This window comes from Bubalus kerabau, chromosome 5, assembly GCF_029407905.1.
Source record: "Bubalus kerabau isolate K-KA32 ecotype Philippines breed swamp buffalo chromosome 5, PCC_UOA_SB_1v2, whole genome shotgun sequence".
Lineage (NCBI taxonomy): Eukaryota > Metazoa > Chordata > Mammalia > Artiodactyla > Bovidae > Bubalus > Bubalus kerabau.
The window spans coordinates 34,112,235-34,128,139 of NC_073628.1; the positions used below are offsets into that span (position 1 = coordinate 34,112,235).

Here is a 15,905-nt window from a genome sequence, read left to right on the forward strand (position 1 = left end):
GGTCACAGGCTTTTTCTTGAAGGGAAGATTCTACACCTGACAGCAAGGTCACAATTTTATTAGTGAGGGCTGTGATGTCTGTTTAATGTCTGTTTGGTTCAAACAATCAAGCTTGTCCATCTACAGCATCTAAATAAAGTTAGACTTGGCTAGAGAGCATATTCTAAAGAAATGGTTAATAGGATTGAAGTAAGCCAGAAAGAAAAACACCAATACAGTATACTAACACATATATATGGAATTTAGAAAGATGGTAACAATAACCCTGTATACGAGACAGCAAAAGAGACACTTATGTATAGAATAGTCTTATGGACTCTGTGGGAGAGGGAGAGGGTGGGAAAATTTGGGAGAATGGCATTGAAACATGTATACTATCACGTATGAGGCGAGTTGCCAGTCCAGGTTGGATGCGCGATGCTGGACGCTTGGGGCTGGTGCGCTGGGACGACCCAGGGGGATGGTGTGGGGAGGGGGAATGGAGGGGGGTTCGGGGTGGGGGGCACGTGTGTACCTGTGGTGGATTCATTTCGATGTTTGGCAGAGCCAATACAATGTTGTGGAGTTTAAAAATAAAATTAAATTAAAAAAAAAAAAAAATAAAGAAATGGTTAGCTGCTTTTAACCAATGCACTTAGATCACCATAAAAAAGGGGAAAGGAGCCCATAAAATTAAAATAAAACTACCTCCCCCCACCCCCCCACCTCCAAAAAAAACTAAAATAAAATGCAAAAAACACCCACACCCCTGCAGCTAACCTTGACAACTACCTTCATTCACAGCGCTTTATACTTAAACCATGATGGGGAAATGAATAAAAGCAGAGAGAGGCCACTGCTTTTAAATGTTTTGCAACAATCCAGACGATACTTCTGGCCTCTGCTCATGCTTTAGAACAGTGAATCAGGACAAGACATAGATTTGCTAATGTGCATTTAATCACCAAAGATTTGAAGATGCCTGGGTTTTCATTCTATAGTTTCTAAGACTGTGTCCATTAAATGCAAACAAAAAAGGAAGAAGTCTTGGCAGAACAGAAGTGATACACACTTGACAATCGAATCAATTTAAATTATTATTCATGGCATATAGCCTAGTACATGCTCTAGCTGTTTCTAGGGCTTGGGCTTCGTTGGTCTTCCACTGCTCTGCTACATCATTTGCTAATGGATCATCTGGAATGGGAGCACTTAACAAAGCCTAGATCGATAGCAGAACTGTGCGAATCTGCAGTGACAGGGACCACTTATCTTTCAAAATATCTAAACATATTCTTCCCAACTTGTCTACATTAGGATGATAAATTTTGGTCATGAAATGTACTTTAAGGGCTGCCATTGGGTATTCTTCTAGAAGGAATAGTTCAAGCTTAAAAACTCCTCCCTCAAAGGGGGAATCCTGAGGGCTGGCAATGACCACATGAAAATAACAGGCGTTGCTCTCATCTGGTTTTGCTTTAATGCCGGGAACTGGTTCTGCCAGCAAACGCTGGGTTTCCTTAATAATCCTGTGGGGCAGCCCGGCCATCTTGTCAGATCCTGAGTTCGGCCTCTGGTCTGGTATCCAGCTCTACTCCCCTCACGCATGGGTCATCTGCTGTTTTTTAAGGGCACTAATTCTTGTGTTTGTTGACTCAGATATTACTTACAGATTTTTTTTTTAAATCGTTAACTCTGCCACCTATTCATTTAGTGTTTTCATATGTTTAGTAAGAACGTCTTTTGGTTAAGTTTTCATTTCTGCAGTGATGTTAATATGCTTCTTATCTTCTTTCATTATTATAATTCTATGGGATTTGGTCCTGATCTTTTTTAGTTACTCATTTTTATGTCAAGTAGATAGTTTTCCTAATTTTACTGCTATCAAGCTCTGCATTTTTCATATTAAAAATTAAAGTGATTTACTTTATGAGATTATATAACTCTAGACCTCTCCTATACTTTCATTTGAATCTTTTTTCTTTTCTTTTTTTAAACTTGTCTCTACTGTCCCTGTTCTATTTAATTTAGATCCTATTCCCAGCAGACTGCAGGAAGCTCTGTGTGGAGTTTAGTTCTGGAAGGGATCTTCGGCTGGAGAGGTCTGAGAAGTCATAACGCCCAGAGTACCCAAGTTCTGTTAAGATCTTAGTTTCAGATACTACAGTAATGTTATCAATATGTTCCTATTATAGGGTAATCTGTAGACAGTCAAAAACCATGCCATTGACACTTTCCAAAAATTATGAATGACAACTTAAATTTTCATCTGCTGATTCTAGTCATAACAAATTTAATCAGAAAAGAAAATTTCAACAGTTTCTCTAACCACGAAAGGGTTTTCTTTTCTTCTTCCTTTCCTCTTTGCTTTCTAAAGGAGGTGATCATTTCACAACAAATACAAATGTCAAATCATTATGTTGTATGCCTGAAATGAATCTAAAATTGTATGTCAATTATACTTCAATTTTAAAACACCTGAAAATTCAAAAGTGGGTTTAGACTACTTTAAAAATTATTAAGTTTTACTGATACAGGTCACAAACTGAATTTTAGGATATAGAAAAGAATTTGCCAAATGAGAAATACAGCTCATGATTAAAACCACCAAAGATATTTGAAATCATATAATCACTAATAAAAGGAGAATAATCAGGATTTTTGCTAAAAGAAATATTGGTATGTACAAACATTATACCCTACATTAAAAGGCAAAATTACTTGGTTTTACACAATGCTTGCAGCTAGGGGATGACTTAATGATTAGTTTCCTCAAAGCAGCAAACAAGGTAAGAACATACTATTTTCAGGTTCTAATCGAAACAGTAAAGGAAAACTAAAAGTAGAGGAAGAAAGGACAATAAAGAGAGCAAATTCTGTACCCTGTCATTAAAAGGCACATTATCAAGAAAAAGTATTAACCAAACAATGTTAGACAAAACTTCAATTGGTTTCTCTGCTTCTAGAAAAGTTAGGATTTGCTTCTGATCTTCTGAAAAGGTTAGGATTTGATCTGCTCAGTTAACTGTATTAAAAAAGTCAATCAGGAAATCAAGCTTAATAACTATAATTATCATAGACTTAAGAATTTGCTAAGGGCGACCCAAAACAAAAAAAGAAAACCAATCCACACCACACACACACAAAATCTATTTAAAAATTGGCTTACTTAAAGTAAGCCAGAAAGAAAAACACCAATACAGTATACTAACGCATATATATGGAATTTAGAAAGATGGTAACAATAACCCTGTGTACGAGATAGCAAAAGAGACACTGATGTATAGAACAGTCTTATGGACTCTGTGGGAGAGGGAGAGGGTGGGAAGATTTGGGAGAATGGCATTGAAACATGTAAAATATCATGTATGAAACGAGTTGCCAGTCCAGGTTCGATGCACGATACTGGATGCTTGGGGCTGGTGCACTGGGACGACCCAGAGGGATGGTATGGGGAGGGAGGAGGGAGGAGGGAGGAGGGTTCAGGATGGGGAACACATGTATACCTGTGGTCATTTTGAAAATGCAAATCAAAAACCATAAATACCACTTCACATCATTAGAATGTCTATTATTTAAAAAAAAATAACAAGTGATTTGTAGGATGTGAAAAAATTGGAACCCTTATGCAGAACTGATAGGAATGTGAAATGGTGCAGCAGTTGTAGAAAACGATACAGCAAATCCTCAAAAAATTAAAAACAGAACTATCATCTGATCCAAAAATTCTACTCCAAGGATACACCCAAAAGAAGTACAAGCAGATATTTGTACACCGACTTTCATAGCAACATTATTTATAATAGACAAAGGTAGAAGAAACCTTAGTGTCCAGTGACAGATGAATAGATAAAATGTGGTAGACACACACAAGAGAATATCAGCATTAAAAAAGAAAAATTCTGATACATGCTACAATATGGAGGAATACTGAAGACATTAAGCTCAGTGAAATAAGGCAATTACAAATGGACAAATATTGCATGATTTCTCTGAAGTGAGGTTGCTAGAGTTAGTCAAACTCATAGTCAGAAAGTAGAATGATGGATGCCTGTGGCTAAGGGGAGGGGGAAAAGGGTAATTAGTGTTTAATGGGTACAGAGTTTCAGTTGGAGGATATACGTCTGGAGATGAATGGAGGTGACAGATGCACAACAATACAAATGAACTTGATGCCACAGAACTGTACACTTAAAAATGGTTAAAATGATAAAATTTTATGTTATGTATATTTTACCACAATAATTTTTTTAAAGTTCACTAATATTCTCTGTATTCTTAAATTAGTAAAAGATAGCATGTTTTGATGATTGGAACACTTTTATGTAAATTTTTTAAATGTTCAGTATAAAAGACCAAAGTATTCAATAGTTTTTTGCCTCTTTTTCATTAAATGATAGAAATATCTATTTCCTTTAACAGGAAGAGTTAAAACTCTTCAAACTGAGGGAAATTCAATTGATGTAGGTGGGAAGAAGAGTGGAAAAGAGAAGAAATTACAAAACAAAAAAAAACAAAACACACAAAAAAAACCTTGTTTAGTTGTTTCTTCCTCCTTTTTAGTCTCCTCTTCTTCTAAGCTGGGACTTTCCCGGGAAGAACTGTCCTGTTGGCTAGAGTTCTTCAATAGTACAGGATCAATTTGTGCTTTCAGGAGTGCAAGAGTCTCAGCCAACTCGTTTCGATTTCTAAAAAAAATGGAAAAACAGAAGGCAGCATAAAAATCTTTCTCCTGTTCTAAGCTTTGTGGTTGCCAAGAAGAGTGGGGAAAAATGGGGAGTTTGGGATTAGCAGATGCAAACTAATTTATAAAGGATGGATAAACAACAAACTCCTACTACATAGCCCAGGACCTATATTTAATATCCTATGATAAAGCATAATAGAACAGAATATGAATATAAGAATATTCATATGGATAACTGAGTTACCTTACTGTACAGAAGAAATTAACACAACACTGTAAATCAACTATACTTCAATAATTTTTTAAAAAAATCTTTCTTCAGTTCTAAAATGATATCAGAATAACACTTATTAGAAATTAACATTTAAAAAAGAAAAACATATTAAGAACATCCAAAACACTAGTACAGCTAACCCTAATTAACCTTACATTTTAAAATTAAGTATTAGGAATGAATGCATATTAAAATAAACTGTTCACCAACGAGGAATCTTAGACTATGTTTTTATTAGAATGGCAATTCAAATCTTTTTGGTTAAAAAGAACAGTAGGAACAAAATTAAACAAAAACCAAAGTTTGATAATTTTTTTAAATACGATGCAATCTCTCAGGAGTACAAAATCAAAGTAAATTCAATTTGAATAAAAATATAAGAAAATCCCAGATAAATAAGATACCAATCTACAAATTATCTATTTTTACTACCAAATCCAGAGGTATATACAATATGGTCAATTTTAATGCCACATACAATTAACGATAAAACAATAATTTAATCATAAATAATTATTTATAATAATAATTTAATTTTTTTCTTGCTCAGAAAAACAGTGTGTAACAGCAGAAATAAAAAGGAAACCTTGGACTAAGAGTTGGGAAATACAGTTCTAGATCTGCCACTAAGTTAATTAATCAGCACCATGATCTCCCCATCTGTGTCATCAAAGGACTGTGCATGCACCTCTTAATTCTATGTAGTTAGTATCAAGATGAAATTATTTGTTCTATCTGTCATGCCACATATGTCCTCTATCCTCTGTTTTCACCTCCATTTCCAATTCCACCGCCTTTCTAGCTAAACACTATTGCTTCAAAGTGGGGACTGTCTGATGAAGTAGGCTCTAAAAAATACTTAATGAATAAACAGAATCCCTGTTCCTAAACCAAATGGCTATGTACCCCTGGACAGGTCATATATCTTCATCAGACCTGCGTTTCCTTATCCATATAAGACTGGATTCTCTTAAGTATTATTAAATTCGTTTCCAAAGAAAGTAAAAAATTGCCAGTGACAGACATCTTTCAGAAATTAAAAGGACAATCATTTTGCCATTGTCTATGAGAAAGAACACACAGGGTTACACACATTATAAATATTGTGCATGGGAATGACTATATGTTTATACACAGTATAACTATCACATTAGCATACACAATAAAATGAACAGTTTTAATTATCTAATAGTAGTAGGTCATATCAGATGCTGTTTCAAGATTGTGTGATACTATACTCACTTTACAAAAAACAAAAATAGTTTCTATTTTTGAACTTCATTAGCCCAACCTGCTTCTAACCTAAGCCTCTATCCACTTAATGTTATTACCATCATATTTCAATGAGAATTTCAAATGTATAAGTGCCCCAATCCATTTGTTATTTTCTGAGGTCATGCTGGAAACTGAAAACTATATTGAAGTATTTCACTACACCTTCTTTTAAAAGCTTTGAACATTAGAAGCATGCCAATACTTGCTAGAAAATCCATGTCAATTACTTCCAGTACTCTAAGCAACAAAAAAATTTGCAGAAAAGTTGATTAAAGAACTCTCCTAAAGGCTTTTAACCTGTCTATTACATTAAAATGCAAACCTAATAAAGCCATTATCTTATAAAAACAGAAAACTACCCATCTGGATTTCTCCTGTTTCAATCTTACAATTAGATTTAGTATGTTAAATAATTTTTAAAAGCCCTAAATTGGAATGGAGGAAATTTTAATATATATAGATTAAAATTATATCCAATTTCTTACCACTTTTTACAGAACGTTTTGTTTTTAATGTAATTTTAAAGTGTTACCTTCCATTTATAGTTATTACAAAATACTGGTTTTACTCTCCATGTTTTACAACACATTTTGAGCCTATCTTACACCCAATAGTTTGTACCTCCCCCTACCACTGGTAACCACTAGTCTGCTCTCCATATCTGCTAGTCTGCCTCTTTTTTGCTTTATTCACTAGTTTGTTGTATTTTTTAGATTCCACATATAAGTGATAACATTAAGTATTTGTCCTTTCTCTGACTTCACTTTGCATAATGCCCGTCAAGTCCACCCATGTTGCTGCAAATGGAAAAATTTCCTTCTTTTTATGGCTGAATAGTATTCCATTGTGTATACCCCAATGGATATTCATGTATATTTATTTTGTGTTCTGCAACTTTTCTAAATTCACTGTTGTACTCTCTGGTAGCATTTTTAGGATTTTTCTATGAATAGCATCACATAATTTGCAAACAGTGGCAGTTTAATTTGTTCGCTGTCAATCTGGATTCTTTTTCCTCTCTGATTGCTGGGTAAGGATTTCCAAAACTGTGTTGAATAAAAGTGGCGAGAGTGGTCCTCGTTGTCTTGTTCTTGATCTTAGAGGAAATGCTTTCAGCTTTTCTCCAGTAAGTATGATGCTAGCTGTTGAGTTTGTCACGTATGGCCTTTATGATGTTAAGATGTTCCTTCTATGTCTACTTTCTAGAGTGTTTTTATCATAAATGGACATTGAATTTTATCAAAAGCATTCTGCATCTATTAAGATAATCATGTGGCTTTTATTCTTTAATTTGTTAATGTGGTTCATGTATCATGTTGGTTGACTGATTTACATATACTGAAGAACACTTGCATCCCTGGGATAAATCCCAGTTGATCATGGGGTAGGATCCTCATAATGTTTATTTGCTTGTTCGTTTTGACTGTGCCATGAGGCATATGAGACCTTAATTCCTTGACCAGAGATTGAACCCATGCTCCCTGCAGTAGAGGTGTGGAGTCTTAACCACTGGTGGTTAAGACTTTTAATTTGTTGCACTCAGTTTGCTAGTATTTTGTTGAGGACTTCTCAACGTTCATCATTGATACTGGCCTTTTTTTATGATATCTGTGTCTGGTTTTTGTATCAGGATGATATTGGCCTCTCAGAATGAATTTGGAAATGTTCCTTCTCTGCAATTTTTTGCAATAGTTTAGGAAGCATAGGTGTTAACATTGCTCTGTTTGGTGGAATGCATAACTGGCTCACTTTGCTGTATAGAAGAAACTAACACAGCATTATAAAACAACTATACTCCATTAAAAATTAATTATAACAGAACAAACAAACAAAAAATTGTTTGGTAAAATTTACATGTGAAGCCATCCAGTGGTCCTCTACAGGACCTTATAAAGGAGTCTGTGGATTCTAACCATTCAGTTGTTTTGCCCTCTCCCTCTCCATTGCTTTATTTTCTTTAAAACATTTCTTCACTCAGAAATATTAAATCATGCTCTCTTATGATCTCAGGTATTTACACTTCTGTTCTCTTCAGTCCAAAGTGTGTTTTGGACTAACTCCAATTATTCTTTCAAAGACAAGCAGATGTGCAACTGAAACTACCACAGCATTGTTAATTGGCTATACCCCAATACAAAATAAAAGATTAGTTTCAAAGACAAGCAGAGAATGGAAAAACAATGTGGTACATCCAAGGAACGGAATATTATTTAGCTATAAAGAGGAATGTAGCCCTGATTCTTCATAGATGAACCTTGAAATATTATGCTATCTCAAAGAAACCAGACACAAAGGCCACATGTGGTATGATTCTATGTATCTAAAATGTCTGGAATAGGCAATTTAGGGAAACAGAAAGTAGGCTGGCAGCTGCCACAGGCTGGGGGAAAGGAGAATGGTGAGAAACTGCCAGTCTTCAGGGTGTGGGGATTCTTTGTGGGGTGAGGAAAATGCCCTGGAGTTAGATCATAGTGATAGTCACATAACTTCATGAATATACTAAAAATCACTGAATTGTATTTTTTTTTAAGTGATGGCTTGGAGATGTAAGGAAAACGGAACATGTAAACACTGGATAATTTTGCATAGAGAGCTGATTGGATTTGCTGATAGAATGTATGTGAAGTGAGAGAAAAAGAAAATGTGCCTCCCAAGTTTTGGGTCCAACCAAACATGGATGCTATTAACTGTGACAGGAGAAACATACCGAAGTGGAAAGGCTGGAAGCTCAAGTTTGGGCAGACTGACTGATTTTGACAGATTTTAAACTATCTGTACCTACAGTTAACCGAGACCTGAGTGAAATGAAACGTTCACTCTAATTATTATAATACGGAATATGACTTTTCTTAAGGGATGTTCAGAATTAGAATTGGTAGGGATAAACAAAAGCAACTGTTCAGAAGCAACTGATCTGGTAGCACAATTCTATTAAAAAAAAAAAAAAAAAGACAAAAAAACAAAACCAAGCACAGGCATCATCTTCTGGCAAGCATGGTTAGATATCTTGATCCTCCATAGCACACTGGAGTAATCTCCATCACAGATCACATTTACGACACTACATTATCATTTCCTATTTCCCTGTATCTTTCTCCAACAATATGGAAAGCTTAGGAATGGCATTAAGTCTTTTCCCTTTCAGAGGCCAGGACAGTGACAAAGCAAGTTTTTAGCAGATGTCTGTAATATATGATTCCACTATTCACCAATAATATTCCACTTTTCTCATATAATTTCATATCACTGAGCAGATAAAAAGGAAAAAAACTGAGTACAACAGTATCTAAGGGGGTCAAGAAACTGAAAGAAGGTATTAATAAGTGATATTAACAGGAGTATATTAATAACAGAAGTTAACATTAGTGAGTGATTACTATGTTCCAGGCACTACTCCAAAATCATGACATGAATTAGTTCATGTAATTCTAATATAATCTGATTAAATAAGTACTATTATTACCCCCATTTTTTAGACTAAGAAAGTGAGAACATGCAGAAAGACACAATGATCTGCCTATGATCAGAGTTAATTAATATATATTAAAGGCAGAACTGAATTATAGAAAGTCTGACTTCAGAGACCATATTTTCAAACTCTGTGCTATATTAGTCATAGAAATTCCTTGACAGATTTTCTAATTATGTGTACATGAAAACTCTATACACTATTTAGCAAACAGCATTTTGAAAATGATTATGAAATAATTATTAGTATTTAAAATATTTTTAAGGAGGTATAATTTATATCCTTTGAAATGAACAGATCTTAGGTGTTCAGCAAATCAGTTCTGACAAATGCATACACCTGTGTAATCCATAGCTTGATTGAGAAAAGGAATATTACTATCATCCCCAAACCCCTCCTGCCCTGTCCTACTCAATTCCTCTGCTCCAGCAAAAGCAAAACGGAATCAGTTTCAAACACTGTAAGCATACATCAGTTAATTCCAGAACTTAATAAAATGGTATGTACTTTTTGATTTCTCACACATGATAATTCCTTAGGAACAAAGCGACAAAGTTGCATGCATTATAGGTCATTTCTTTTTATTGCTAAGTAATAATCCAAATATGAGGACTATTATGAACAAAGATGCTATGAACATTATTACACAAGGTCTTTCAAAACGTCATATAGTTGAAATCATAGTTAATTTCAGATTGCCTTCTCTTATTCAGTTCAGTTCAGTCGCTCAGTCGTGTCCGACTCTTTGTGACCCCATGAATCACAGCACACCAGGCCTCCCTGTCCATCACCAACTCCCGGAGTTCACTCAAACTCACGTCCATCGAGTCAGTGATGCCACCCAGCCATCTCATCCTCTGTCATCCCCTTTTCCTCCTGCCCCCAATCCCTCCCAGCATCAGAGTCTTTTCCAATGAGTCAACTCTTGAGGTGGCCGAAGTACTGGAGCTTCAGCTTTAGCATCATTCCCTCCAAAGAACACCCAGGGCTGATCTCCTTTAGAATGGACAGGTTGGATCTCCTTGCAGTCCAAGGGACTCTCAAGAGTCTTCTCCAACACCACAGTTCAAAAGCATCAATTCTTCTCTTATTAACACGATTTAAATTTCCTCTATCTTTTCATGGCTTGATAGCACATTTGTTTTTTAAATGACAATATTCCATTTCTGGATACACTGTAGCTTATCCATTCACCTGATGAAGAACATCTTGGCTGTTCTCAGGCTTTGGCAAGTTTGAGTAAGCTGCTACAAACATTTGTGTGCAGGTTTTTGTAAGGACATAAGCTTTCAACTTCTTTGAGCAAATGCCAAAGAGCATGACTGCTGGTTCATATGATAATGTTTAATTTTGCAAGAAGCCACCCAACAATCTTTCTGACTGTCATTTTGCATTCCCATCAGCAACGAATCTAAGTTCCTATTGCTCTATATTCTCACCACCATTTGGTGTTAACAGTGTTCTCGATTTTGTTGTTGTTTAGCCCTTAAGTCATGCCCGACTCTTTTGCGACCCTATGGACCAGAGCCCGCCAGGCTCCTCGGTCCATGGGATTTTCCAGGCAAGCATACTGAAGTGGGCTGCCATTTCCTTCTCCAGGGGATTTTTCCGACCCAGGGAGGGAACCCACGTCTCCTTCATTGCAGGCGAATGGGAAACCTGTTCTCGATTTTAGCCACTGTAGTAGGTGTCTAGCAATACCTCACTATTGTCTTAATTTCCATTTCCCTGATACATTGGGCATGGTGCGTCTTTTCCTGTGCTGATTTGCCATCTGTTTGATAAGGTCATTGGTCCACTCTAAATCAGGTTGTTTGTTTTCTTATTGTTGGACTTTAAAAGTTATTTGTATAGCAATTTAAATAGCAGTGCTGTATCAGATATGTCTTTCGTAAATAATTTTCTCCCATTCTGTGACTTATATTTGCATTATGTTGACATTGTCTTTCACAGAGCAGAAATTTTTAATTTTAATGAAGTCCAGCACTAAAAAGCCTCTTGATGAAAGTGAAAGAGGAGAGTGAAAAAGTTGGCTTAAAACTCAACATTCAGAAAACGAAGATCATGGCATCTGGTCCTATCACTTCATGGCAAATAGATGGGGAAACAGTGGAAACAGTGTCAGACTTTATTTTTGTGGCTCCAAAATCACTGCAGATAGTAACTGCAGCCATGAAATTAAAAGACGCTTACTCCTTGGAAGAAAAGTTATGACCAATCTAGACAGCATATTCAAAAGCAGAGACATTACTTTGCCAACAAAGGTTCGTCTAGTCAAGGCTATAGTTTTTCCTGTGGTCATGTATGGATGCGAGAGTTGGACTGTGAAGAAAGCTGAGCGCCAAAGAATTGACGCTTTTGAACTGTGGTGTTGGAGAAGACTCTTGAGAGTCCCTTGGACTGCAAGGACATCCAACCTGTCCATTATAAAGGAGATCAGCCCTGGGTGTTCTTTGGAAGGAACGATGCTAAAGCTGAAACTCCAGGACTTTGGCCACCTCATGGGAAGAGTTGACTCATTGGAAAAGACTCTGATGCTGGGACGGATTGGGGGCAGGAGGAGAAGGGGACGACAGAGGATGAGATGGCTGGATGGCATCACCGACTCGATGGACGTTGAGTCTGAGTGAACTCCGGGAGTTGGTGATGGACAGGGAGGCCTGGTGTGTTGTGATTCATGGGGTCACAAAGAGTCGGACACGACTGAGGGACTGAACTAACTAAGCATCATCAATTCTTTCTTTGATGGATTACACCTTTGGCACTGTAACAAACCTAAAGTCATCTAGATTTTCTTCTATGCTTTCTTCTTGGGAGTTTTATAGTTTTGTATTTTATATGTAGGTCTGTGAATCACTGTGAGTTAATTTTTGTAAAGGTTGTAAACGTGTGTGTCTAGATTCAGCTTTTTGAATGCGGACATCCAGTTGTTCCAAGACAATTTGTAAAGACTATCTTTTCTCCACTGTATTACTTTTGCTCCTTGGTCAAACGTAAGTTGACTATATTTGTGTGCATCTAATTCAGTGGTCCCTATTCTGTCTCAGTGATCTACCTGTCTATTCTCTTGCCAATACTAGATTCTTCATTATGGTAGATTTATACAAAGGCACAGACTCAGGTAAGGTCAGTACTTCAACTTTGTTCTTTCATAAGACTGTGTGTCATAGGTCTTTTGCCTATAAATTTGAGAGTCAATTTATTGATATCCACAAAATAACTTGCTGGAATTTTGATTGGGACTGCAGTGACTCTACAGAGTCAGATCAGACTCTACTGATATCATGACAATATTAAGTGTTCTTATATATTTGAACATGGAATAATGGAATATCTCTCCATTTATTCTTTTTTAATTTCTTTCATTAGCTTTTCTTTCCTCATATAGATTTGTGCATACTCTTGTTAGATTTACACCTAGGTATTTCAGCTTTAGGGGCACTGATGTAAATGGTACTGTGCTTTTAATTTCAGATAACATACATTTGCTGATGGTATATATCAAAGTGACTGACCTTTGTGTATTAATTTTTTTGTCCTGCAACACTGCTACAATAATAAACTAGTTCCAGGAGATTTTTTGGTTGATTCTTTCAGATTTTTTACAAAGAAGATGATGTCATTTGCAAACAACAAGTTTTATTTCTCTGTTTGCAATGCGTATGTCTTTTATTTCCTTTTTTTACTGCACTAGTTAGAACTTCCAATATGATGTTAAAAAGGAATAGAGAGAGTAGATACCCTTGCTTTGTTCCTAATCATAGTAGGAAAAACTTCAAGTTTCTCTTCATTAAATAGATGTTACATGTAGGTTTCTGGTAGCTTTTAAAACAAATAATTTAAAACACTCAAGTAACAAATCTTTTAGATGATCCTTCACTTTTGTTGAGAGTCAAGTATTGGAAACCTTCCAATTTTGCGTAGGATTTATTTTCTGCCTCCATAGGAAATCAGTATTTTTTTAGCAGTCACACAGGATATTAGTTCCTGAACAGGGACTGAACCTGGGCCCACAGCAGTGTAAGTGCAGAGTCCTAACCACTGGATTTCCAGGAAATTTCCAATACATTTTCTTAATCAAGGACGTTTCTGTCTCTTCCTACATTACTAAAGACTTCTAATCATCAAACAGTGTTGACATCTATCAAATGGCTTTTCTGTTATGTATTGACATGATCATGTGATATTTTCTTCTTTAGCCTGCTGATGATTTTCAAATATTGAATCAGTCTTCTATACCTGAGATAAATCTTACTTGGTCATATTATACATATATATATTTTTATGCATTGTTGGATTTGATTTGCTAATATTTTTTGAAAAGTTCTGTATTTATGTTCCTTAGAGATGCTGGTCTATCATTTTTTTCTTGTAACATCTTTGCCTGGTTTTGGTAAGGCTAGCCTCATTCAATGAACTCAGAATTATCCTCCCTTCTTCTATCTTCTGAAAAAGACTGAAACCTACAAGTTTAGAAAATGTTTTTTGATAGCATCTATCAGTCTTCCAACAATTATTTCTCTGCAATATGAAACAAACAAATGTTCTCACCTCCATAAACTCCATTCTACTACCCCATAATTTATATCCACTGATGCAGGTTGAGCCCTTGAAAGAAATACTCTTACACAAATCAACTCTTTAAATGTTTACAGATAGTTATATCTCCCTACACTTATGCTAAATCAAGTATTTTCAGTTTATTAAATCATTTTCTTTGTGGTTCTTTTCATAAAGAACTCATTCTACTATATTGATATTCTTGTCAAGAGTTTGACATCCAATTCTAAATACTATACTCCAGGAAGAATCTTATCAGTGACAAATGGAATGATGCCCTACATTGTTTTGGATATCTAATGTATTTTAGTGACCACTAAGATCTTAATTTTAAGGAAAGAAAAGAATAATAGGGCTTCCCTAGTGGCTCAGTGGTAAAGAATCCACCTGCCAATGTAGGAGATGTGGGTTTGATCTCTGGGTCAGGAAGATTCCTTGGAAAAGGAAATGGCAACCCACTCTAATATTCTTGCCTGAAAAATTCCATGGACAGAGGAGCCCAGTGGACTACAGTCCAAGGGGTTGGAAAAGAGTGTCAGACTTAGTGAATAAACAACAAAGAATAGTAACACAATGCACAAAAATGAGAGAACAATGCACAAAAAATGAGTAACACAAAAATGAGAGACCTGTATGGATGAAAAAGCTCATTACATTTGTCCAAAATAGTACTAGTATGTTAAGTTAAAGTTAACTGAAATGCCATGTCACAGAACATATCAAGAATTTATCAAAACTATGATACGTCCCTATAAAATACACACATTAAATACAACTAAGAATTACTGCTTACAATGTAAGGAATTCCACAGGTGCATGAAGATCATGAGAGATCCCAGAGCTGTACTATTCACTACTACCTCCCCAACTGCTCAGCACAGTGCCTACTACACAAGCAGGCATGCAATTCAAATCTGTGACTTGAAGGAAATAAAGGAACAGTAGTGTGACAATCAGTTGTTTAGAATCTGCCTTTAATTACCTGAAATGAGACTCAATACACCCAAAGTAGTATTAATGATCCCAAATACTACTACATATTTGGAAAAAGCTGGCTGGCAAATTTGCCCTTTTCTCTTCCTACAGATAAACATTTCTCTTATGAAGTAACTAAGTTTCAATCCTTGGGGTTAGAAGTTGTAAGCAAATGCAGTAATTTAAAAGGTTAGGAGAAGGAACAAATTTTTATGGAGTATGTACTACAGTCCTAGTATGACTTCTCTTATAGTCCTCAGAACAGCTTTACTGGGGAAGTATTATCAACTTCATTTTAGGAAGGAGTATGGACAGGGAGGCCTGGCATGCTGCGATTCATGGGGTCGCGAAGAGTCAGATACGACTAAGCGACTGAACTGAACTGATAAGAGTAATTAAGCAATCTTCCTACAGATGATAAGCAGAGGACACTAGATTCACTTATTAGCTATAAAATCTATGGTCTTTCTCTTACATCGTGCATTGGGGTATTATCTACTTAAAACATTATATACTAGCAGTTGTTTAAAAGCACGTATGACTGATTAATAATAATCATAATAATTTTTCTCTGTCCTAAGTCTTTCTTCCGCAAAGCAGTTGTTTCAAACAACTATGCAAGTTTAATAAAGAAAACAGTAGAATGGTGGTAAAACATCATGAACAGAACCTTATTTAATATATGT

At 35.8% G+C, this 15,905-nt stretch overlaps 1 protein-coding gene and 1 pseudogene across 4 annotated transcripts in view; both read right to left on the reverse strand.

Moving 5' to 3' along the window:
• The window catches only part of RSF1 (remodeling and spacing factor 1), a 152,582-nt gene that overhangs the window by 47,293 nt on the left and 89,384 nt on the right, over positions 1-15,905 (reverse strand). For 3 of the 4 annotated variants that reach the window (XM_055581403.1, XM_055581404.1, XM_055581405.1), the window contains one exon: positions 4,513-4,667. In XM_055581403.1, the coding sequence (XP_055437378.1) occupies positions 4,513-4,667 (155 nt within the window). Of the gene's footprint in view, positions 1-4,503; positions 4,668-15,905 lie in introns of those variants that run through there. The other variant, XM_055581406.1, reaches the window with a different exon arrangement.
• LOC129652619 (ubiquitin-conjugating enzyme E2 N-like) lies at positions 788-4,493 on the reverse strand (annotated as a pseudogene).